The following is a 26,478-nucleotide window of genomic DNA, read 5'->3' on the forward strand; positions in this document are numbered from 1 at the left end:
AAGTGAATATATGGATATATTAGTTAGGGTTGGGTTGCTGTTATAATAAGTCCCAAAATACATAATGGCTTAAACATAACAGCAGTTTGTTTCCGGGTCACAAACATGTCCAAGTCAGTTATAAACTGTCAGTGTGTGGAGGAGGACGGAGGCAGTCATTCAGTGACCTAGGCTGATAAGACAATTTCAACTTCAACCCATGGCTTCCAAAAGCACCCTAGGGGTCAACGTCACATTCCTGCTGGGAGAAGAGGAAAGCATGTAGAAGCAATATGTTTAAGGTTTTAGGGATAAGCTCGGAAGTGGTGGACTTCACCTCTGACCTCTTTGGCTAGAACTCAATCAGGCAGACCCATTGAACTGTTAAGGAGTTAAGGAAAAATGGAATCTGGCTGTGTGGCCAGATAGAAAAAAAATGTCGAAAAAGTAATAGTCTCTACCACAGTGTATTTTCTTTGTGTTTTTCAATACACACACACACACAAACACACACATACGTATACACTAACATGACTAGGATTATGTTGTATATTCAGCTTTTTATTTGGCTTTTAAAACATCTCTGAGCATTTTTCCACATAATTCTTTGCAAACAAGGCTACGTGATATCCGATCATACAGATCAGGGTTTCTCAACCTCGGCACTGTTGACATCTGGGGCCAGATCATTCTTTGTTGTGGGGAGGGGAGCTGTCCTCTGCACTGTAGGACATTGAGCTGCATCCCTGACCCCTACCCACTGGATGCCAGTAAGCCCCCGACCCTATCCCCAGTTGTGACAACTAAAACTCTCTCCAGACACTGCTAAATGTCTCCTGGGGGGCGAAATTGCTCCCAGTCAAGAACCCCTGAACTAGGTCGACAATCATTTATATAACTAATTCCCTTCTGTTGAGCAACTGTTGCTTTTTTTTTTTTTTTTTTTTGGTTTTGTTTTGTTGATTTTTTGCTATTACATCTCACTCTGCAATAAACCTCCTTTCACATTAATTTTGACCAAAACAGTTGTTATTTACTTAGGAGAGAGTCCCAGAAGAGGGATTATTAGGTCAGAGGCTGTGAATATTTTTAATTCTCTTGGTAGTACAGCCAAATGGCTTTCCAGAAAAGCTTGACCAATTGACTCACCCACCTGCAGTGTAGTCTTGCTTTAAATTTTAAAGACTTCAGTTTATTGAGAAAAATGGTTTATTATTTTAAGATAGCATTTCTTTGAATGATAGTGAAATGAAATATACTTACTCGCCATTATCTGCATTTTTCTATAGTAGCCTTCACTAATTTCCCAAATGCTATTTTTTTTCATATGGGTTTCAGGGACAATTGCTTGTTGAAATCAATCCATGACACTTACAAAGTGAGGGAAATTTTCTATTAAAATGTGGCTTTCCCCTGACATTGTATACACAATTGTTAGAACTCAGTTTTTTATCACAGCATCCATTGTGGCTAGCTCCAATATTTACACAGCTGTTCTTTCTTTTCTTTGGTGGGGAGAGGGGGGAACCTAAGACTTCTAGGGAATGACAGAAAGTAGACCAAAGAGTTTACTTTCATCTCAGTACACAAAACCTTACAGTTCTTCTTTCCAGAGAGGCTCATTAAGGTCATGTCTTGCCAAAGTACTATTTCAGATGGTCATGCCCGAGTTCCCTTCTGTTGTTTTCAGGGTCTCCTAGGAACCCCTCAAGATGTAGGAACCGACCAAACTCACCCTTCCCTCAACTAGGACTTAGCATGAATTCCTCATTGCTCTCACCCAGTCCACCTTTGTCTTTCTCCCCCTTACAGGCAGCCTCAGTTATTGTTGGATTCCTACAAACACTTGCACTCAGGAATGGCGCAAATGGATTACTTTCTCTTAACAGGACAACAAGTTACACCTATGAGCTCCCTGCTGTTTTATTACTGCATGAAGATTGGTTAGAAATGACTATTCCTGTGGGATTGTGAAAATGAGCCACTGATCCGCCTAGCACAAATCTCTGTCCTTTCATGTAAAATATTATTAGGCTTTCTAGAGCTCTGCCTTGATAAAATCTTTCCTAATCCAATAAATTTCAAAAGATGAAATGTTTGCCTCCTCCACCCTTTCTCAGTCCTGAAGCCTCTCTTTTGACTTAAATGTCCCTTAAGTGTACTATCTATTGTCACTGTTTATGTAACCCTCTGTTCAAATAACATGATGTATTTTCAGAACGATAAAAGAACACAACACAAAATATCAGGGAGGAATATCAGGCTCAGAAATGTCACAGAAAGCGTTAGTCCTACAAAAACTGCAAGGGTCTCACGACTTCTGATACCTTTGGAGACAGGAAAATTCTTCTCTAAGGAGACAGAAGTAATTTAAGCCCTGGACACTGTTAAACCATTTAATTCACTTAAAGGCTCAAGCGCGAGGCCTGAGCAGTGGGAGAAATGGTTGACTGGAGCGAGTCTGCAAAGTCTCCAAGAGCCTTCCAGGGGTGGACTTCCAGGGATCAAAAGGGATGATAACGGACACCAGCAAATCTGGCACCACTCTAGATTGGAGGGTGCTACCTGTGTCTGTCATTAGCCACCTACAAGTTACTTATGTCAATGTTTCGCAACCTTGGATGTACATTGGAATCACCTGGGAAGCTTTCAAAGAACGGATGCCTGGGTCCCACCCGCAGAGGCCATGATGAAATCCGGTTTCCAGAAGCTGCCCAGCTGATTTCTCCTCTGCAACCAGGGTTGAGACCCACTGAATTAAGTAACGACTTGTATTTGAACAAAAGGAACTGAGACTGTGGATTGAGGCAACGCTGTTAAGTACTAAGTGTCCTTGGTCCAGTGTCCGGGGCCTCAGTTTCTTTATCTATATAATGGGTGTGGCTAAGACCTCAAAGCCCCCCGCCCCCCACAACCTCCCCCGGCCATAATAGTTTTCATCTGGGACGCGGATGGCCGCCTCCGCGATCCTAGAAGCCCACTCCCCTCTCTACCCATCCCCCTCGCTGGCTTTTCCGGTTCCCGCGCCCCTCGGCGCTCGCCCGGGGGTCCCAGAGGAAGCCGCGGGCTTTGCCTGCAGACTCCGCGCTCCCGCTGCCCCCAATCGGGCTCTAGCTCCGGGCGCACAAAGCCCCCGGCGCTGACGTCAGGGCCCCTCTCCGCGCGGCCGGCCCCCAGTGCAGGCGGAGCCGCGCCGCGCTCCCACCCCGGCCGGGAGCTAGGAGCCAGCGGCCAGCCCCGCGCAGCGCAGCCCGCAGGAGCCCGGTCAGCGCACGTGCCCGCCAGACCTGCAAACTTGTGCCACCGGCTCTGCCCGTCCCCGGGGAGCCCGAACGCCCGCAGCCCGCACCCCTCCCGCCAGTCTCCAGCCATGGGTAAGCGAGCGCGCTGGCTCCGCGCCACGGCCACGGTCTCGCGCCCCCGCCCTGGGAGGGCGCGCCCTTCCGAGGGTCCCGCCCCTCCCCCGCTCAGGTGGCGCCTCCTCGGCCACCTCCGCGACGAAGCCGGGACGCTGCAGGTGGGAGGGGCGCGGCACAGGTGTCCGGAACGGCCAGGTGCGCCTCCCTGTTGTATCCTAGGGTGGGTCCCCGCTCCGGCTGCGCCCAGGCTGCACCCCGCACGTGCAGCTCGCGGGAGCCTAAGAGCGGGGTCCCCGGGAGGAGTTGCAGAGAGAACAGACGGCGCGTCCCGGGCTCGTGCTTTATTTTAAGGGGCCGGTAGAGAGTAGCTTCTTGCCTGTTTCCCGGGACGCTCTCCCTGTCGCCCGAGCTCCCAGTCCAGTCTTGCCGCGCCCCGCCCCGCCGTGGTTTTGTTCTCCTTAAGCCCGCGCGAAACAAACACCAGGTTCCCCAAGCTTGGGGTCTTCCGGGAGCTTATTTCGAAACCTTGACCCTTGAAACCAGGAAAGTGGTTTCAAGAGAGGGACAGGATGGGACGGAGGCTGAGTCTCTCCTCTTTGTCCCTTGTTCCAACTATCAAAATGCGGCCCGGGCGCAGGTGGAGACGGTATGCTGAGCGGGTTCCAATGCAACGGGGTAACGGCTAGCAACGGCAAAAGGCTCCGCTCCGGAGGGTGAAAATCTAAAATCTTCAACCTGGCCCAAGGCTGGTGTAAGGCGGCTGTAGGATTCTTTTTGTCATTTCCTAACACCCTGAAATGCTGCCGTCAGCAACATGTCGTTAAGTGGAGACTCTGTATGGGGAGGAAAACTCGTAAGGAGTGCTGTGGAAATCAACCTCATTCCGCAGAACTCCTGGAAACGTGTGACAGCTGTGCTTGGGAAAGGGTTTTTCTCTTCCTGCTCCGTTATCTTTCTCTAGTGACAGACTCCAGCCACAAGCCATAAACACTGTGAAGAGCATTCCTAACGAGGACGTCAGTGGGTTTAACCATTGTGGGTTAATGGTGAGGGCTTGGGAATTGCTTGCCCGCTCCTCCCCTCCCCCTAATCATCCCCCTCTTTCACATTATCTCTGCTATTAATTGTGTGTGTGTGTGGGGGGGGGGGTGGGGGCGATAATTTTGTACTGATTAAAATTTTGGTGAGGAGTAAGGGGGACACTTTTTTGCATTTCAAAGGAAGCTCGTTTACATTTTTAAAAAATTTACTAGGTGATCGAAATATGAAAGGAGGTAAGGCCCACCAAATCCAACAGGAAAATTTCTTTCTAAAAAGTTAGGCAAGAACTAGCATAAGATTCTTCTAGAAAGGGCAGAATTGAGTGGCCTGTAACTCCGGTTTCTACTTCTCTTAATACCTCCGTTTTAAATGAGACTCATACACAAAATGAAGCTCGGAGGATGACTGCTACTCAGCCTGTGATCACTTTGGTGATAATTGCCACCAAAGATGCTGCAGTTACGAACACGGGTGGTATTGAGGAAAGCATCAACTACTTTTTCTGAAATCGTTATTTATTTTAATTTAACGCTAGGCGTTTGGATTTGTACGTGGAATTTGAGTGTGAAATTATCACACGGGGACCTTCTTCAGAATAACTTTCACAATACTTTGGACTGATTTAGGGGTAGGGTGGGCTTCATTTTTAAATAGGTGTGGAAGTTGGGTGAAGTTCTCATGAAGCAAAGGCCGGAGCCAGAGACCTGTTCTTAAGGAAGTACTTTGTGTTTTGGACAATTGTTGACTCCACACTTCAATTGCCAATTTATGTTAATTTGTGCATACTTCACTGGTTCTGGCAGTATCCTTGGTTTTGGTTTTAGTTTTTACATTAAAAAGAAAGTTCCCTTCATATAAAAAAGGAAACATACTGATTTCCTTTGGTAGACTGTTAGTAAATACACTACAGGGCCATGAACTGGTTTTATTTTTCCAGATGTATTTGATTACCGTACATCCTCTTATGAATGTTTTAATTGAAATGATTTAACGTTGGGAAAATTCTGACCATTGGCCCATTAAGTTGGGACTTTGGTTCTTAATACAATTAGTTCCTTAACCTGGATCAGTTAATTTACTGGTAAAATAAATGAGGTTTGTAGAAATAAAAGTTCCTTTAGACTCAAATTTTAAGGTATTTACAATCTTTAAAAATAAAATAATGAGTAGTGGTGGTATGTATAATTTCACTTTTCATTACATCTTGTAAGAAAACATGGGTTTTAATTGTTAAGCCAGTTTTTTTATAGCCTTAAGATATAATTCACATATCATACAATTCACACGTTTAAGTATACAAGTCTTTAGTATATTCAGATTTGTGCAGCCATCGCTACTATCTAATGTTAGAACATTGTCATCAACCCCAAAAAGAAATCTTGTACCCATTTAGCAGTCACTCCTTATTCTCTTCTCCCCCCAACCCCTGGCAACCACTAACCTTTCTGTCTCTATGGATTTGTGTCTTCTGGAGGGTTCAGGTAAATGGAATGAGCCAACTGATGTTTGAAGTGTATTTGACTGTTCAGTAACTTTGGTTGTTTTGCACAATGAGATGTTGCTGTATTGTGTATGCAGTATGCTACCTAAATGAGTGTGTTGAAACTAATTATTTCTCTGGCTGAAGGGTTCCCTGTTTGGCTGCACATATTGTGAAGGTGAGTGAGTGTGCACACACACAACACATGGACACACACACACACACACACACACACCCTTCAGTGTTAACTCTGGTTTTATCTGATAGGAACTTGCATTGCCCAACAGAATTTTGATTCTGTTACTTTGTTCATAGGCCTGAAGACATAGCAACTAAGTGAATTCCATGTAATAACCCACAAATAAGGCATTTGTGGAATATCCATCCTGCTTTAATATGGCGTATGTATCCAGAGAGAAATGCTGATTTTGTTTCTTTACCTATAATTTTATTTTTACTTATTTATCTTTTGGAGACAGGGTCTCACTCTGTCCATGCTGTACTGCAGTGGCCTGATGTAATAACTCACTGTGGCCTGGAACTCCTGGGCTCAAGCAGTCGTCCCACCTCAGCCTCCCAAGTAGCTGGGACTACAGGCACGTGTCACGGTGCCCGACTAAGCTTTACTTTTTTTTTTTTTTTTGTAGAGATAGGGTATTGCTATGGTGCCCAAGCTGGTCTCAAACTCCTGGCCTCAAGGGATCCTCCCTCCTCTTCTTCTCAAAGTGTTGGGATTACAGGCGTGAGCCACTGTGAGTGGCCAATTGCCTATAATTTTAAATGGAAACTGTATACAAAATGATCAGATACAACAAAATATTGAAATAATTGTTTTGACCCATTTTGTGGTAAGGAAGTTTTTATAAGGATTATATATTTAAATGTAAATAATTTCACTAAATAGCATTTAAAAAATTTTGGTCTAGAGCCGTTCTTTTTAATATGTGTACAGATCATCTAGCAATCTTGTGAAAAAAGCAGTGTCTGATTCAGTGGGCCTGGGTGGGGCCTGAGTTTCTGCATTTCTGACAAGATCCCAGGGGGTGCTCGTGCTCCTGGTTCCTGGAGCCAGGAAGCAAAGAAGGCTGTTAAGCAGAGAAGCCCTGGTGCCTGCCCCAGCTTGCCCACTAGCTTGCTGTGTGATCTTGGGTAAATCATTTTCTGTTCTTAACTTTAGTTTACTATAAAATAAAAGAATTTGATGAAATTATTTGTTTGGGTCTTTACAGGTCAACCAGTAAGTAATTTAGAAAAAAGAAATGAGAGAGTAATGTTATGCTTGAAAAACATGAGAAAACAGCTCCCTGATGGTCTAAACACTACTTGAATGCATGAAGCCCGCATCAGAAGTGTCATCTGTAGTTGGGTTAAATGCTGGCATCTTCGATGTGCATGCTTCCAGCATGATTGACTCTTCTCTAAGGGAACTGGTGGAGGAAGCTATAATGTTCTCCCTCTTTAACACTTCCAGCTTTAGCTTCTCCTGACCTCTTCTCCTTGAATCCCTTTCTTCCCCGACATCCAGGCTCCAGCCACTCTCAGAGGCTGCACTCAGAAAGAAGCACGCTGAAGACCCATACATGCAATGCTTGGTTCTGGAAGCTTGCTCAGGAATTCAGATGCAGTGGGAGACACAAAGGAATGGAATCCTGATGAATAACTGGGCAGGAAGTAATCCCAGAATATGCTAGCTTCTCTCCCTCTGAGTCTAAAGATTTAGTAAGGAGCCCACCCTTGGATCTTGGAGAGAGCTCCCTTTTAATATCGGGACACAAACCGACATTTTAAGTAAACCTCATAGTCGAATACCACGGAGTACCGTTTGTGACAAACAAGAAATCATTAATTCTTTATTATGTTTTTGTTCTACCAAAAGCTGTTGACCACACCACTTGGCTTCTCCAAGGGCTTCTTAGAAAACACTCTTATCGGCCGGGCGCGGTGGCTCAAGCCTGTAATCCCAGCACTTTGGGAGGCCGAGACGGGCGGATCACGAGGTCAGGAGATCGAGACCATCCTGGCGAACACGGTGAAACCCCGTCTCTACTAAAAAGTACAAAAAAAGTAGCTGGGCGAGGTGGCGGGTGCCTGTAGTCCCAGCTACTCGGGAGCCTGAGGCAGGAGAATGGCGTGAACCCAGGAGGCCGAGCTTGCAGTGAGCTGAGATCTGGCCACTGCACTCCAGCCTGGGCGACAGAGCGAGACTCTGTCTCAAAAAAAAAAAAAAAAAAAAAAAAAAAGCACTCTTATCTGCTACATCCAGGACCAAGCAGCTGGATGATTTATTGAAAATGCCAAAGGGATGAATCATAAAAAGTACCACATATGTATCCTAAACATTTTGTTTAACTGTAAACATTAATTTGCTGATATTTTATTGTAGAGTCAAGCCCTTTGCTTTGAGTGCAAGGACCTGATTGGAGTTCCTAGAAGTCTTTCTTACGTAAATCACAGCCAAAATTCATTGGCTTCTGATTTTCAGCTTCAGATTCTTACATTAAAGTAGAATGAAAACTTAAAGACATTGGGAACCAGTTTCTGGGCAGAATCCCTTTATGTCACCTACCCCACTCCCCTTAAACCTCTAAATTTGCCCATACTTACTTTTGCAACTATTTTCTCAAGTGACTCATTTTTGTTAAGACTCTCCAAAGTAATCAACCTGGTTTTCAAAGAAAGGAAAAACTCTCTCTTTTGGCACTCATATTTTATTAGTTTATGTAATATCAAATTAGGTTTCATAATTCTAGTAACAAGTACAGCTGGCATAAACAGGTTTGGGAACAAACACTACTGACTTAAGTACACTACTGGTGGGAGAAGCAGTACATAGATATATTGGAAAAGAGCCTAGAACCTAAGTTCTGGACAGTGATCAGTATGGTTTAGAAAAAGAATGGAGGATACGGGGTAGATGGGTGGGGTCCTTTAGGTAAACATTGGTAAGAGAGCATCTGGTATATTTTGAGCCATCATCATCCATTTAATAATTTTAACATGATGGCTGGCATGTTAGTGTTTTTAATATGCCTCTTTCTGTTCAAATACCAAATTTGTCAAGAGCAGAAATCGTTTTATTCATTGTTATACCCCGGTGTTCATTGGAATGATCGGCATATTGTAGGTGTTCCACAAATGTTTAAAAAATGAGGATTCATATGCATTTTATTAAGGTCTATCAACATTAAAATGATAGATTTCAAGGTATTTAAATTAACATTTATGTACTGCAAACTCTGGTAAACTATGCTAAATTAAATAGGGTAAATTACATAAATTATTGTTCTTTAATAATATTAATACTTTTATCACAGAATAAGAATTTCAGAGCTTGAAGTTGCTATTTATAAGTAATTTGATTGCTGCCAGGCATACACAGACACAAAAACAATTGAAAGAGCAGTTTGGATGTTCTTTCATTAGCTTTTTTTGCCTTGAGCTTTGAGTTTTTTTTCTTCTGATGCTATAAAATACTTTTCTTTCTCTGGTGAAAAGTACTTCCTTCTGGTCAGGTTTTTGAAGTTCTGGAAAGATTGGGGTGGAAGGCTTTGTTTCAGTGAAACTCATTATTGCCCTGATGATTAAAACGCAACGGCAGCTTTGTGTTTCCATCCTCGCCATGTGTATTAGGGTTAAATGAGTACCTACCACAATGTCATGCAACTAGCATGTGCCAGTCTCTACGCCTTTGAATTCCTGTCACATGCCCATCACCATGGGGCTCTCGGGGGAATATTGGACAGCTGCTCACTCAGCAAGCATTCAGAGTCCTGTTCAGATGAGCCAAGTACTGTGCTAAGTTTTGAAGCGAAAAATAAGACTCTGTTCTCAAATAACCACAGTCATTTCTGAAAGGCAGATAAACAGCTATAATAAAAGTACAAGATCCTGTAGGAAAAAGAAGATCTGTCTGAGGAAAAAAGGTGGAAGGTGGTATTTCAAACAGGGATTCCCTAGGGAGGAAGTTACTTTAGATCTGAGAGTCTTCAAGGATGAACAGGAAGATGGGGGTCAGGGTGTCCAGGTGTGTGGGAGAGGATGTTCCAGGCCCTGGATACAAATGTGTAAAAGCAGGAGCCATGGCAGAGGCTGCTGTGTGGGTATGTTGAGTTGGGAATGGCCTTAATGTAGGGGAGTGGGGAGAGCTGAGGCCAGATTGTAAAGTACCAGGAAATAACTTGGTCATTACCCTGTTGGTCACAGAGAATCAGGAAGGGATTTTAAGCAGGCACATGGCAACTGGAGGGAAATGATGGTCTCCCCAAGGAGATAAAAGAAACCCACTGAGAGAATCATTTGTGTCTAACTGTAAAATTCCAGATAAAAGTTTGGAAGGAGTTCTGATAAAGGTAAAACCTTGTGGCTTATATGAAGTTTCCAGTGGAGACTTAGATTTGAGGAGTGTTGAGAAAGGTGGAAGGGATTAGGATAACCCATGAAAAAGAGGTACGAGTGAGCAAGGTTTATTGGGGGAATTCTGAAGAAACTGGCCTGGCCATAGCAGAGAGTAGGTATGGGAGAGAGTAGGAAATACGATTTGGTCAGGAAACTGAAAGCCAGATGGGAATAATGAGTTTTAGTTGATTACAAATGGATACATATAAATGATTCTTACAAAAATGTTTTAAATCTAGTCCATTGTCTAATCTCTCTTGAAAGAGAGAAGGAAGGGAAGTATTAGTTTTCTGGGATGGAATCATATTGGGTTGATCTTTGGTGTGACTCCAGAGGGGTTGAGGATTGGAACAGAACCAACTTCCCTGTCTATTTACTCGATTATTAATTTTTTTTACTTTTTTTTTTTGAGATGGAATCTCGCTGTGTCACCCAGGCTGGAGTGCAGTGACGTGATCTCGGCTCACTGCAAGCTCCACCTTCCGGGTTCATACCATTCTCCTGCCTCGGTCTCCCGAGTAGCTGGGACTACAGGCACCCACCACCACACCGGGCTAATTTTTTGTATTTTTAGTAGAGATGGGGTTTCACCATGTTCACCAGGATGGTCTCCATCTCCTAACCTTGTGATCCGCCTGCCTCGGCCTCTGGAAGTGCTGGGATTACAGGCATGAGCCACTGAGCCTGGCCGGATTATTAATTTTAAAAGTGGGATTTGTTGTTGTTGTTGTTGTTTTGTTTTTGTTTTTATGAGACAGAGTCTAGATCTGTCACCCAGGCTGAAGTGCAATGGTGTGATCTCAGCTCACTGCAACCTTGGCCTCGGGTTCAAGCGATTCTCCTGTCTCAGCCTCCAAAGTAACTGGGATTACAGGTACGCACCACCATGCCTGGCTAATTTTTTGTATTTTTAGTAGAGACAGATTTCACCATGTTGGCCTGGCTAGTCTTGAGCTACTGACCTCAGGTGATCTGCCCGCCTCAGCCTCCCAAAGTGGTGGGATTACAGGTGTGAGCCACTGTGCCCAGCCATTTTTTTTTTTCTTAAATATTTGCAAGAATTTACCAGTGAAGCCAGTTGGGTCTGGAGTTTTCTTTGTAGAAATGTTTAAGTTATGAAGTGTATTTCTTTAGCAGAGGAATAGTCAGACTTTCTCTTTGTTTCAATTTTGGTAAATTGTGATTTTCAAGGGCTTTGTCCATTTTATCTAAGTTATTTGTTGGCATAAAGTTGTTCATAATATTTTGTATTATCTGTTTAATCCTGTTATCTATAGGATCTGTAGTGATGTTCCCTTGTTCATTTCTTTTTGTTTGTTTTTGTTTTTGTTTTTTTTGAGACGGAGTCTCACTCTGTCGCCCAGGCTGGAGTGCAGTGGCGCAATCTCGGCTCACTGCAAGCTCTACCTCCCTGGTTCATGCCATTCTCCTGCCTCAGTCTCCCGAGTAGCTGGGACTACAGGTGCCCACCACCATGCCTGGCTATTTTTTTTGTATTTTTAGTAGAGACAGGGTTTCACTGTGTTAGCCAGGATAGTCTCAATCTCCTGACCTCATGATCCGCCCACCTCGGCCTCCCAAAGTGCTGGGATTATAGGTGTGAGCCACCGCGCCTGGCCTCCCTTGCTCATTTCTAGTGGTGTAGGTAATTGGTATTCTTATTATTTTTCTTGATCAATATTTCTAAAATTTATTTTAATAGCTTGATACTTACATGTAATAATTATATCTGATAGGTAAGTTGACCACTTAATGAAAAAAGAGTATGTTTTCTAGTAATCAAAAGTAGAATTTAAGTATCTAAAAGTAAGAATTGCTTACTTGGTTAGAAAAAAAAAAATCTGCCAAAAGTATTTCAACCTGATCTTTGGAATTTTACTCTTAATGGCTGTATATAATTCGGTATATTTGAACTTGGTATAACAAGATCTATTATAAACAATCTTGAGTTAGAATAGATCTTGAGTTGAGTTTAGTATTTGCTGGGGTATTTATTTGTTTAGTTTTTGTAGGACTGTTAAATTCTATTTTCTTCTTTGGACCAACTGGAGATAGATACTAAAATAAAAGAAGTCCTTTTATCTTCACTTTTAAGTATACTTCTAGAGCAGGGTTTCTCAACGTCAGCACTATTGACATTTTGGGCTGGATGATTCTTTGTTGGGGGAGTATGAGGGCTGTCCTGTGCATTGTAGAGTGTTTTGCAGCATCTGTGTTCTCTATATACTACATGTTGTAACAGTCCTCTAGTTGTAACAACCAAAAATGTCTCCAGACATTGCCACATAACCCAGGGAGGGAGGAGGGGAGCACCATATTGAGAACCACTACTTAAAGGGTAAGAGGGATTGAAAACCTTTTGTTTCTCACAATATCATAAAATCTGAGTAGTAGCGTTGTTGAGAACTTGGTTGAGCACATCTACAGAATGGGAGGATTTCTCATTTAAAAGGTTTTTCCTTCCAAAAGGAATGCTTGATTTTTTTTTAGTTGAAGGAAGTTTTATTTATTTTATCTTTTTCTTACATCATCAGAGAATCTGGAGATATAATGGGGAGCTTTGCAGACCACCTAAGTCATTCTTCCTTGGAGTAAAATCATGTCTAAACCATCTCGATAATGAGGCTAACCTTCTGGGGAAATAGTGTGCCTGGCTTTCCTTGGTAACTTGTTCTAATGATTAGTGCACCTTATCTCTGAAAGGACTGAATCTATGAAGATCCTTTGCTTACTAAAATAGTTTTCATCATCTTTTGTTCTCCTCATTAAGTGGAAAGACATGAAGGATCTAGTGACATCCTTAGTTACCTTGATGGCCTTTCCAAATTTAGAATTCATCTTCTTAGCTGTAATCAAATCTACCCAGATTAAGCCCTTAAGGCATCCTTCCTGCACGTTCCATCCTTAGTCATGTCTTCATTACGTTTGTTCATGTGTTTGAGAGATGCAGGAGTTGGAAGAGAAAGGACTGATTTCCCCCTTGTTTAGAGATCCGTTTTCTATAGCCATTGATCTCTCTGCCATTCCTACATCCCAGCCCCTACAACCTAGACTCCTCCCTGCAAATGGAGACCATAAGTCAGTGCTTTCTGAGACATCTGACCATACTTGCAAAATAGTTCCAGCGTAAAAAGAACAAGAACATTGGAAGCGAGGGTCAGAAGGAGCCTAGAAAATCTGCTATATTGTATGTGCATTGGGTCACTGTTTTAGATTTAGAAATGTTTCACAATGTCTTCCTGAAAAGAACGTTTAAATGGTGCTTTTTAAGATGGGCGCTCAGATTCAGGCATCTGTTCCTTCACATAATGGGCAAAGAATGGAGATTTAATTAGCAATGTAAGTCAAGCTCTTAAGATAACTTGATTTGATGCAGTACTTTATATTTTTGTTTTTGTTTTCTCATTTGGCATATTCTGACAGTTCCCATGGTAATTAAAAAGAATTTGGGACCTTAAAGGGATTAATTTCCATCCTATGAATTATTACCATTTTGCAAAGCCATTGTACCAGTTTACTAAAAACTGTTTTGAGCTCTATTATATGATGTCACAAATATTTTTAGATATTTTGTAAGCGGCACAAATATTATAAAATCATTAAAAATTGTTATTGAAGTATAATATGTATACACGAAAAGTGGGCGAATCATGTGTACAGCTTAATGAGTTTTTATAAATGTAACCAGCAGTTAGATTAATAAGCAGAACATTACCAGCCCCTTAGAAGCCTCCTCGAGCTGCCTTACAGATATACCCGATCAAGTCTAATCACCCCTAGTTTCTGTCAGCAGAGCTTTGCACTTTATATAAATGGAATAATACAGTATGAACTCTCATGTCTGGTGTGTCTTGCTCAACATTTGATAACATTATTTTGAAACAGAAGGATGTTTTCTGTCTGGAAAAGAGATCCGCTTCTAAAGCATTATGGTTTAAAAGCATTTATCAAATGCCTTCATGTGTAAAACCGTACTAGGGAGTACACATATCATTGGTTCCTACCCTCTAAAGCATTGACATAGCAGCTGTGAGAAGGACTTTGAAAATCCTTTATGAAAGATGAGATAGATACATGAAAACATGTATACAACTGGAGAGATTACAAAGATAAAGTGTCCCCATTATCTCCTTCAGAAATGGAAAGTACATTTTGAGGAGTTGTGAATGAAGACAAAGCTGTAGGTGTTGCATATCTATTCAGGATTTGATCAACGTGAATGCTTGCTAACTTCAGGGCTTAAGGATGTAATAGATGTTGAGGCCTGCCTCCTCCCAATTAGTTTCCTGTAGAAGGTGAAATTTTAGGAATTATTTGAATTATCAGTAGTTAGTGAATCTTTGGCTAGTGGATATTCCAAATGGAGTAGAGGTGTGGACAAAGGACCAAAGGCCTGGGATGATTTCTAGTTTTCATCCTGAAAATGGAACTATGTAGGAAATTGTGGTTTGCCAGTTGACTTTTCTTCTCATTTGTTTGGACTTAACACAATAATACTTTGCCTGTGTTCTTTCAGTGAGGAACTTTGTTATCTTCTTAACCAGAGTAAATGATGCAGTCAGCAAAATGAATGCTTTGTCACCACACGGAACTAGCTTTAAATCGTGTGGTGTTACCACTGCTTGTCAAGTAGTGGTATCAGTTTATACTCCCACTAGGAGTGAATGAGCATTCTAGCTTCTCTGTATTTTTACCAGCATTTGATATTATCACATTGTTTATTTTTTCAAACATCTGATAGGTATGAAGTGATATTTCATTGGTTTTTTTATGTTGAATTTCTCTAGAGAGGTTGAAAGTTTTGTGTAGGTTATTGGCCCTTTGGGTTTTCTCTTCCATTTAGATCCTTATTTGTATTTGTCTTGATTTGTAGTAGTTCTTTATGACTTCTGTATACTAATCCTTAGTTAAAATGTGTTTTCAATATCATCTTCCTCTCTATGGCTTATCTTTTAACTTTGTTGAATACATCTTTTGTTGTACTAAATCTTTTTTATTATAATAAAGTCCTAATTATCAATCTTTTCCTTTAATTTTTTTATGACTTGTGCTTTTTATCTTTGCCTTGTTTCAAAATTGTTTCCCCAAAGTCATGAAAATGTTCTTCTAATCGTCAGTATTTTCTAAAAGAAAGTTTTTCTAAAATCAGGCTTTTCACTTTTCAGTCTTTATGCCATTGGGATTCTATTTTTTGGTATAGTTTTAGATAGAAAGATATTTTAAAAAATTGTTTATTTCCTATACAGAAATACCATGCACTTAATAATTCACTTCCCCCACCCCCGATAATATCTATATCTGTACTTCCCTACTATATGTGTGAGTACATCTATTCATTCTGTTCCTTGATCTGTTTTGGCATCTTTGAGATATTGTTACACTGTCTTCATTACTATAGGTTTAGAGTAAACCTGGCTATCTCTTAGGAGAAATTTTCTCCTTTTGCTCGTCTTTAAAAGTATCTGACCTATTCTCGATCCTTTGCTTTTGGAATCAGCTTTTCATGCTCCACAAACATCCCTGTCAGGATTTTGAGTGGGGTTGCAGTGAATTTATAGAAGAAATCCTTTTTTTTCTTTTTTTTTTTTTTTTTTTTTTTTTTGAGACGGAGTCTTACTCTGTTGCCCAGGCTGGAGTGCAGTGGCGCGATCTCGGCTAACTGCAAGCTCCGCCTCCCGGGTTCACGCCATTCTCCTGCCTCAGCCTCTGGAGTAGCCGGGACTACAGGTGCCCGCCACCAAGCCTGGCTAACTTTTTTGTATTTTTAGTAGAGATGGGGTTTCACCATGTTAGCCAGGATGGTCTCAATTTCCTGACCTCGTGATCTGCCCGCCTTGGCCTCCCAAAGTGCTGGGATTACAGGCGTGAGCCACGGTGCCTGGCCAGAATAATTTCATGACAGTCAATGTATTTACTATGTTAAGTCTTTCATTTGTGTATATGGTATATCTCTTCAAACATTTAGATTTTCTTTTGTACCCCAAGATAATGTTTTTGCATACCTTTAAAAATTGTATTTCAAGGTCCCTCATAGTTTTTGTGGAATTTTTTAAAGGTAAAATGTAATCTCAGTGCTTTGGGAGGCCAAGGCAGGAGGATCACTTAGGGCCAGGAGTTTGAGCAACATAGCGAGACCCCATCTCGACAGAGAGAGAGAGAGAAAAAAAAAAGCCAGATATGGTGGCGCCTGCCTATAGTTCCAGCTACTTGGGAAACAGAGGTGGGAGGATTGCTTGAGCTGAGGACTTTGAGGTTACAGTGAACTATGAACATGCTGCTGCACTCCAGCCTGGGTGACAATGAGACTGTTTCTAAAAAATAAAGTAAAACAATTAGGGTTAAATCTAATTCCATGCAATGCCGTGGTTCCCTTCCATAGACCTGTGACTTCTGAAAGTCCAGCTGGATGGACAAACTTGTTCAGATTAGCATAGAAACTGTGAAGGGAAGCTGATTCTGAGTTATCACATACCAGCCTGATCATAAGAGCTGTATATGGTAGCTCTGTGACTATGTCCCAGAACCTGCAGAGTAGCAAACGTATAGGATGCATTATATGCTTATGCATCCTTTGAATAGAATTTCATCTTTTCCTGGAAGAGAACAGAATCCACCATCACTGAGGGAAAACTCAGTTTCTAAGCTGAGTTTTAGCTGCTTGCTTGTGCTATATTTTCCAACTAGTAGTATTTTCATGAAAGATATTGATTTCATTGTCATATTGATGCAGAATGAGAAGTCAAATCAGTTCTACTAATTCAAGAATAAAATCTGTTTGCCAATGGAAGACAAAGCTAGTGGGTAACATGCCAAAATTAATTTTGCTTACCTGATATTTTCTCCAAGAGCGGGGAGCCCACGAGTCCTGGGAGTCATATATTGAATGTTAAAACTTCCAAACAGTGATAGAGTTCACAATTTAGCTAAGAAGGGACCTCATCAAAGTCCACAGGAGTCCTGAAGATGGGATCCTGTTGTTTAGGTATTTATGCAGAATACAAGAAAAGAGGAAATAGAGTTTGAGTTAGATATTAGAATATTCTTCCATTGAAGGTGGTTGTGGTTGGGCATGGTGGCTCACTCCTAATCCCAGCACTTTGAGAGGCTGAGGTGGGAGGATTGCTTGAGCCTAGCAGTTTGAGACCAGCCTAGGAAACATGGTGAGGCCCTGTTTCTATTAAACTAATTTAAAAAATTAGCCTGGCTGCTGATACGCAACCTTTAGTCCCAGTTGCTCAGGAGGCTGAGGTGAGAGGATTGCTTGAGCCTAGTAGATCAAGGCTGCAGTGAGCCATGGCTGCGCCACTGCACTCTAGGGTGGGTGACAGAGTGAGACCTAGTCTCAAAAAATAAAAATTAAAAATAAAGGATCAATTTTATCCATTCACCAAATACTTATTAGACTGAGTGCTAAGCTTGTAATAGAAGGATGATTAAGTCATGATTTTTCACACCTGGTGAGTGATTTGGTCCCATGCAGGTGGATTAAGGTTATGTGCAGATGAGTCTGCTGTGTAGCAGTTGTACTCTGTATTGGCTAGTGATGACGTGTAACAGTTTCTGCCCTCAAGGCATTCAGTCTTCAGTGAGGATAGTCAGCAAAGTAACACCTGCCATGATCCCATGTGGAAAATGTTATGGATAAAACATAGGTGGAGGACCCACAATGCCACTCAGTGGAGGTAAAATGCCTGGGAGGAGCCTTGGAGGCTGAACTGAAGCGAAATGAGATATTTTTACTTAAACCAACCTTTACCATATCATAACATAAGAAAATAAAAATCCATAATATGTTAAAATACAGATTTCTTCTATAAGAAAAATATGACCCGATGTGCACCATTACAGAGACCAAGTTTACATTCAAGATGCAAATTCTTGGTTGAAAGAGAAAGAAAAAAGGCCAGGTTTTATTATCTTAGAGTGATGCAGCTAAAGTAACCCAGGAAAGATTTAATTGGAACTCTTCTGTTCAAGCGTTACTTCCATGTTTGGAGATGTTATTCATGATAATGAAATTTCCTTGGTCGATTCAAGATTACCTAGTTTCCCTAAAACATTTAATGGAAAACTTCTCCTGGCATATTTTACATAGCTACTAACCCTGCAAAGAAGAGGCCAGCACTTGGGCTGTAGCAAGAGCTTGATTTATTCCGGAGAGCAGTTTATTCAGCCGTCAAATGAGATTATGTGTGGCTGTTAGCCATCACTTCACAGAAATATTCTTATTCCTCAACAAGGCCTCAAACTTTTATTTATTTAAGGGCAACAGAAATCACAAATGTAGATTCTCCGAAAACATCTCTTTGGAAATGCAATTTTTCACAGGGTGCTGCCATTCCCTGGCTGCTGCTGATGGCTACAACCAAACTGGACTGTCGGACATTTTCCACATGTCACCTGCTGTCCCTGGGCATGGATATCCCCCACTAGCCAGCACACTTAGGTACACTTAGGTTTTTTTTTTTTTTTTTTTTTTTTTTCTTCCTGAGACAGAGTTTCACTCTTGTTGCCCAAGCTGGAGTGCAATGGCGCGATCTCAGCTTTTTGCAACCTCTGCCTCCTGGGTTCAAGCTATTCTCCTGCCTCAGCCTCCCAAGTAGCTAAGATTACAGGTGTGCGCCACCACACCAGGCTGATTTTTTGTATTTTTAGTAGAAATGGGGCTTCACTATGTTAGCCAGGCTAGTCTTGAATTCCTGACCTCAGGTGATCTGCCTGCCTTGGCCTCCCAAAGTGCTGGGATTACAGGTGTGAGCCACCACGCCCAGCCAGGTACACTTAGGTTTGTGTAATCCTGAAAGGCCTCAGGCATAAAATCCCTTTTTAAAATTCTTTTGTCATATGTTTCTGTCTTGGGGGTGGTCTCTTATTGTAGAACTCTAGAGTTTAAAATTGAAGTCTAAATTTGGATGTGAAATTGAAATTTCTTTTTATTTTTTTATCGTATTTTAGCATTTAGGGATTTGAGTAAAAGTGGTGGTATTTCTACTCTGTAATTGAATTGCAGTTTCCTCAGCCCAACATGACAACTGACATATTGTTAAAAAGAAAAACTCATACATGAAGTAGCTGTGACATAGAGTGGGCTGTTGATTTGAAAAGTCAACCTGGTTGGAGGCTTGAAGACGTTGGACTTTCTGCCTGGCAGTCTCTGCCTCATGTACCTACAGGTAATGTTTGGAAAGTCAAGGACTGGGGATAAATTGAGACTTCAGATTCCTTAAGAAGCAACAGTGAGGTTCTTTTTGCCTCAAGAAGAGTTTGTCAGACTCATGGTTCTCAACTAGGGTAGATTCTGTCCCCCTCAAGGGACAGTTGGCAATGTCTGGAGATCTTGTTGGTTGTTACAGATTCGGAGAGTGGAGAGATGCTCCTGGTATCTAGTGGGTGGAGGCCAGGGTTGCTGCTAACCATCCTATAGTGCACAGGACAGCCTCTCCTCAACAAAGAGTTATCAGACCTCAAATGTCAAGAGTGCTGAGGTTAAGAAACACTAAGGTAGACTGAGCTTTTGAAGTGAGGTAGGAAGCAGGACTCGACTCCAGAGACAGGCTCAGACACTGGACCAAATTGAGGACTAGGTAAAACAGGGCCACGGTGGAAGCAGCTTTCTGTAAGACATGCCCACTAGTGTGCCATGTCAGCTTACCATTGCCATGGCAACACCTGGGCATTACCTCACCTTTACACAGCAATGACCTGATGACCTAAAAGGTATTACCCCTTCCCTAGAAATTTCTGCATGAAATACCCCTTAACCTCCATAGTATTAAAAGTGGGTATAGGCCGGGCGCAGTGGCTCAGCACTTTGGGAGACCGAGGCAGGTGGATCACGAGGTCAGGAGTTTGAGACCAGCCTGAACAACACAACGAAACCCCGTCTCTACTAAGAATACAAAAATTAACTGGGCATGGTGGCACATGCCTGTAATCCCAGCTACTCAGAAGGCTGAGGCAGGAGAATTGCTGCTTGAACTTGAGAGGCAGAGGTTGCAGTGAGCTGAGATTGCGCCATGACACTCCAGCCTGGGCGACAGAGTGAGACTGTCTTTAAAAAAAAAAAAAAAAAAGTGGATATAAATGTGATCGCAAAACTGCTCTGAGCTGCTACTCTCTGGCTATGGGGTAGCCTTGCTGTACAAGAGCAGTCACAGAGCTGTAACATCTCCTCTTCAATAAACTGTTTTTTCCTCTACCTCTGGCTAGCCCTTGAACTCTTCCCTGGGCAAAGCCAAGAACCCCTGTGGGCTAAGCCCCACTCTTCTACTTAAGTTGTGTAAGACCATCATTGCAAACCTTTAAAACATATAACCTGTAGGAAGGTTTGGGATTTGGGCTAGAATAGGGCAAAAAATTCTAGACAGCAAATAAAGAGACCTAGGTATAGATAGGAGTTGCCCAGTTCAAAAGGTGCTTTCTGAAGGGTATCTTTCAGGACAAAACTTTTCCTGATGCAGGCAAACGTAGTCCTGGTTTTCATTCATTACTGTTGCTGATGTGGACTTGCTTGTGTAAGTCAGTTGATACTCCTTAAACTCTTACAAGGTATTCTTTATGATAATTAAACATAAATGATGGTAGCATATATGATATAAAACTGAATTGTAATTAGCTTTGGAAAATAGTACTTGAAAGTTTCTATTTAAGCCTCTTTCTAGCAAACTCTCAAATATTCATGTAACTAAAGAAGACAGCATAAAACATTGAAGTGAACTATTTTTTTCATTTACCCATTAATTTCAAGCAATAGGTTTAATCTTTTTATTTTCTTCTAAGAGCTGCTAATGAATAGTACAATGGCTGGTTTACATATCATGTTTCCCTGGCTTTCCTAATCCTTGGTGAAGATGTTAGGTTCAGATGTATGAAATAGACAATATTTGACCCCTTGCAGTGTACAAATACGGCATTTTCATGTGATTCTGTCTAATAGAAGGTAGTGATCTAAATACACCCCCACCACCCCTACCAGGGCCATTTCCAGCCTGATACTGAAGTGGAACAAATGAGTTGCCTGTTTTTCTTTTCTTTTCTTTTCTTTTCTTTTTTTTTTTTTTTTTTTTTTTGAGACAGAGTCTTACTCTATTGCCCAGGCTGGAGTGCAGTGGCCCAATCTTGGCTCACTGCAACCTCCGCCTCCTGAGTTCAAGTGATTCTCCTGCCTCAGCCTCCCAAGTAGCTAGCTGGGATTATAGGTGTGTGCCACCATGCCTGGCTAGTTTTGTATTTTTGGTAGAGATGGGGTTTCTCCATGTTGGCCGGGCTGGTCTCGAACTCCTGAACTCAAGTGGTGCACCTGCCTCGTCCTCCCAAAGTGCTGGGATTACAGGCTTGAGCATCTGTGCCTGGCCTCTTTTTCTTCTGAAACTTTGCAGATGTAACTATAGGCTCATTCTGACCAGTCTTCAAAGGACTCTGGCTTTAGGTTTCTCTGTCCCTAGACCTGGGGTTTCTCTCAATAATACTTAAGAGCCAGAGGATGCTGTCCTTCAACAGCTCCTTTGGAGAAGCAAAGACCCATCCCCCAGTTTCTCTCCTCTGTAAGTATTGATTTCTGTGTGTTCTCTTTTCTGCAGGCTTATGGTATTCCTGTTTGGGTAATTGTTAAGGATGACATGGGAGAAATTCTCTGGTTATGTTCAGTCTGTCATTTAATTTATATTTAATAAATGCTTCTCAGTAACTAAATATAGGTGTATAAAATTGATTGTAATAGATATTTGCAGGGAAGTTTTCACTCATATATTTAGTTGACGTCAGTAAAGATGTCATTTCCAGATAATTATTCAATGTCAGATGCTTATGTTTATACAGTTTACTACTTCTTAAATATATTTGGATCTCTGTCTTACTATAAATTTTCAGTTGGTGCATCTTTAACATCTTTGTGAGAAAAATTCAATATAATCTCACATACTACAGGTTGTTTGAAAGTCTCGTTTTTTCATTATTTATGTAAAACTGTTAAACATTCATGAACATTATTTAAAATAAAAATGTTGGTCTTTGAGGGTGAAGTTAAGAATGTAGAAATGCGTACCTTGGTTTCCCAGAATTGAGTTCATCCTAATATGAAACAGCAAGAAATCAGAACCCTGTTTATTATAGTCTTATCTTTATATTTGAAAGCAGTTGTGTGTTCTTGAAAATATTAAACAAAAGTCATAGAGCTACATATTGACCAGTCATGAAACTCTCTTCTTCCTACCTTCCACCACACCTCCAGACTGTTTGCCTAATCCCTCTTTGTGATGTCTATTGTGCTGGTATAACAATATTTGAAATCTCTGATGAAAACTTTGGCCTCAATTGACCCTTCCCTGAAGTTGGAGAGTGGTTAGGTGATTTCTCCAAATAAGGAAATGAAGGGAGTTAAGAAGGTAAGTGATACAGTTTGGATGTGTATCCCTGCCCAAATCTCATATGGAAATGTAATCCCCAGCATTGGCGATGCTGCCTGGTGGAAGGACTGTGGGAGTGGATTTGTCATAAATGGTTTAGCAACATCTACCTTGGTACTGTCCTCCTGATAGTGAGTTCTCATGAGCTCTGATCTTTTGAAAGTGTTTGGGACCTCTCCACTTTCTCTCTGGCTCCTGCTCTGGCAGTGTGACATGCCTGCTTCCCCCTTTGTCTTCTGCCATGATTGTAAGTTTCCCAAGGCCTCCCCAGAAGCCAAGCAGATGCCAGCATCATGCTTTCTGTACAGCCTGCAGAACCATAAGCCAATTAAATGTCTTTTTTAAATAAATTACCCAATCTTGGGTATTTCTTTACAGCAGTGTGAGAATGGGCTAATACAATAAGTGAGAAGGAAAGGAAAATTTGCCCAACTGTATATCATCTTTCCCAGGTAATTGGGAGTTTTCTGTGCTTCCATTCCCATGAGGCAATGTCTCTATAAATGCTACAGAAAAGATCTACTCTTTCGTGATTGTCATAGTCAGCTACAGTGATGCCTCAGGAAAAAGACTGCCACAGCTGAAGCCCAAGCTCTTAATGGGCAAGGTAGTTATTTGCTGTGGTGTTGCTGCTTTTGTTGATACCATCAAAGGCATTATTTGAGGCATAGCTTGCTTTCCTAGCCAGCTTCCCAACTTTCATTGTGCATGTTCATTGCCCAAATGCAGTTGCAAGTGCAGCGGCTACAGTGATGAATAAGACAGTCCTTATCCTTGAGGAAGAGCCCATAGTGTGGTGGGCAGAGAAATTATAAGGGTTATAAGCAAAACAATAGCAATTTTTGTTGTGTTCAAAAATGCATTTTCTTCTGGTGACAGGATAGTCCTAATACTGGTCTGCATTTCTACCACATATGAATATGTAACATGCATTTCTCTCTTCTTTTACATAGTAGCTGGCTATCTTAATGACTGTATTAACAATTTTCAGATTTTAGTTATATCTAAATGTTGCTACTTTTGCAAGTGAACATCCTGCTGAAATGTATTCAGTTGGGAAGAATCTGGTCTTTTTGAAAGGGCATTTTCTGAATATAGCAAATTACCATTGATAGTTTAATGCAATTAGGAAAATGGAAGTGAATGGCAATAAAACTGATTAAAACCATGAGTTGTGTCATAGAATAAACCATAAATGATATCAGTAACTATAATGCCATAATGAGACACTGTCATTACTTAGTACTTCCTTCTTCAGAAGCCTGGTAACACCATCACAGGAGCCTGAAAATGGATTAAGTCGTTGTTCGAATGCGGACATATTCTAGTCTCACATATTTTAGTCTCAGATATGATGCTTCATTTAATTATGTCTATAAATTTATTACCTACAGACATTATCTTTAGGGTCAAGGAGACAAGGTATATGTTATTGTTCCTATGGTAACTTTGTACTTAAAATGGCAGGCTGCACTTGATTTAAAAATATCTACAGTTTGATTGCTGTAAAAACCTCTGTTCATAATTTGCTCATGTCCAGTGACTCACTCCTCATTTAACTGGCATTTCAGCAAATGACTTGATCACATAAATTGTTTGGAGAACTAACAGAAGGTTATTGCTCTAACGTACTAAAGATATTTTAGATGTCTATCATTTAAGATTTTGAATATTTAAAAAATAGTTTACATGTGCTTTTGCCAGGTTAAGAGTGAAATAACCTTAGTGGAATGTTTCTTTTCTTTTTGAGACAGGATCTCATTCTGTTGCCCAGCCTGGAGTGCAGTAGCAGTGATTATGTCTCATTGCAGCCTCAGCCTCCTGGACTCCAGCAATTCCCCCACCTCAGTCTCCCAAGTAGCTGGAACCACAGTTGTGCACTACCACGCCTGGCTGTTTCTTGAAGAGATGGGGTTTTGCCATGTTGTCTAGGCTGATCTCAAACTCCTGGGCTCAAGCTGTCTGCCTGCCTCAGCCTCCTAAAGTGCTGGGATTGTTGGCATGAGCCACTGGACCTGGCCTCATGTTTGTTGATAATTCATGGGCACATTGTACTTTGGTGTGATATGGGGCATCTTAAGCTAGCAGAAGATATAAGGCAGATGTGCCTATTGGCTTTTCACTTGAATTTATAACAGTGGACTTGGATGTTTCAATCTATTTGTATCTCCCCTCTGCTGTCACGGAAGTCCCATTTTAGCCAACCTGCTGCCTTATTTTTTAAGATGGACCCTCCTTACACATACACACACACACGCACACACATTAATAAACTAATACATCTTCTTTTCAAACAAACTTAAGCAGGGCAGACATGCTGCATTAGTTTCCATCCAGGAGCTTGGAGTGGGTGCTTGGGAGCAGGTCTACCTCAGGAGGAAGGTGCTGGGCTTTGTGGCTGCCCTTAATCACTGAGAGTCTTTTTATACGTGACTATTTTGCAGATGACTGGGGTTTCCAACACACTTCAAATTTGAGATAAGCAGGGAATAACAATTTATGTAGCTATATCTGAGCCTGAATTGCATTGTGTATCCCCGTTGGTGACTCCGAAGTCCCCTACTTTGGAGACGTGAGCAATGACAATTCTGTGTTGATTTTTTCTTTCTGTTTAGATATCCATTCCAAAAACTTGGGGACAGTGTAGGAAGAGAGAACTCCTTCTACTGTGAGCTTCTCTTTTATCTATCTCTGCCTTGATGGCAGTCTTTCACTGGCAGAATGTGTGTGTATTTCTGTGCTGGCATCTTTTTTTGATGGCTCAGACAACCTCCCTTGGTCTCTGAGAAAATAAAATTATAGCTTTTACCTCATGAGGCAGGCCCAGAGACTGCTGCCTCAGGCACCCTTCCTGCTCTATACCTCCTGAGGTTGGATAGAGCAGCTGAAAATCCGGCCGAGCCTTTCAGAGCCTCTTGGGGGATGTTTAAGTGGCAGATGCACTTAATTATTAGACATGTTCCAAATGCAGGAGAATGAGCTTTGAGAGAGTTTTGAATTTGGGACAAAAGGATGCTTTTTGTTAATCAACTTGATTTTCACAGAAATCAGAATGTGTATATCAGTCAAGAAATGAAGGGATATACACATACACACATATACGTAATACATATATATGTGTACATACATACCTATTATATATTAAATGGGCAGATATAACATGCAGGCAGACATGCATGTACAAGTATGTGGTGTGTATATAACAACCATTGTACACATATATACACATTATATGCACATATACATGATACATATATACACACAAAAAAATTTACTGAATCCTTACTATGTGTAAGTCCTGTTTCACCTGACTTAACTAATGTAATCCTCATTGTATCACAGATGTGACAACTGAGGTCACGTGGCTAGGGAGTGGCAAGGCCAATATTTAAGCCCAAGAATGCTGGCTCCAGCTGTGTTTCTCCCCTCCTGATGGAGGGGGTGCAGTCAGTGTCATGGTTTGTTGGGTGTTGGTGCTCATAACCATAAGGGGACCTGCTGAGAGTGAGAGAGAGAGAGAGAGAATGGAGAATGCCATTTCTTCTACCTATTTTCATCAGCCAGTACAGGAGAGGGAATAGGGGAACTCGTGGCTCATTTTAAAACGGTACCAATGATGGCACAGGCACACCTTTTTTTATTTTTATTTTTTCACGTTTTTTAGAGACAGAGTCTGGCTCTGTTGCCCAGGCTGGAGTGCAGTGGTGCAGTCACGGCTCTCTGCAGCCTCAAATCCTGAGCTCAAGCGATCCTCCCACTTCAGCCTCCCAAGTAGCTGGAACTACAGGGGCACACCACCACACCCAGCTAATTTTTGTAT

General features: G+C 41.6%; 1 protein-coding gene across 3 annotated transcripts in view; it reads left to right on the top strand.

Annotated features, from left to right (window-relative positions):
• Positions 1-3,142: 3,142 nt before the first annotated feature.
• GPM6B (glycoprotein M6B) overlaps positions 3,143-26,478 on the top strand; it is a 168,338-nt gene continuing 145,002 nt past the window's right edge. The window contains exon 1 of one of the 3 annotated variants that reach the window (XM_007991064.3): positions 3,143-3,353. In XM_007991064.3, coding sequence (XP_007989255.1) covers positions 3,350-3,353 — 4 coding nt within the window. In that variant the 5' untranslated portion in view covers positions 3,143-3,349. The remainder of the gene's footprint in view (positions 3,354-26,478) is intronic. The other 2 variants (XM_007991067.3, XM_007991069.3) reach the window with 2 other exon arrangements.

This window comes from Chlorocebus sabaeus, chromosome X (assembly GCF_047675955.1).
Source record: "Chlorocebus sabaeus isolate Y175 chromosome X, mChlSab1.0.hap1, whole genome shotgun sequence".
Taxonomy (NCBI): domain Eukaryota; kingdom Metazoa; phylum Chordata; class Mammalia; order Primates; family Cercopithecidae; genus Chlorocebus; species Chlorocebus sabaeus.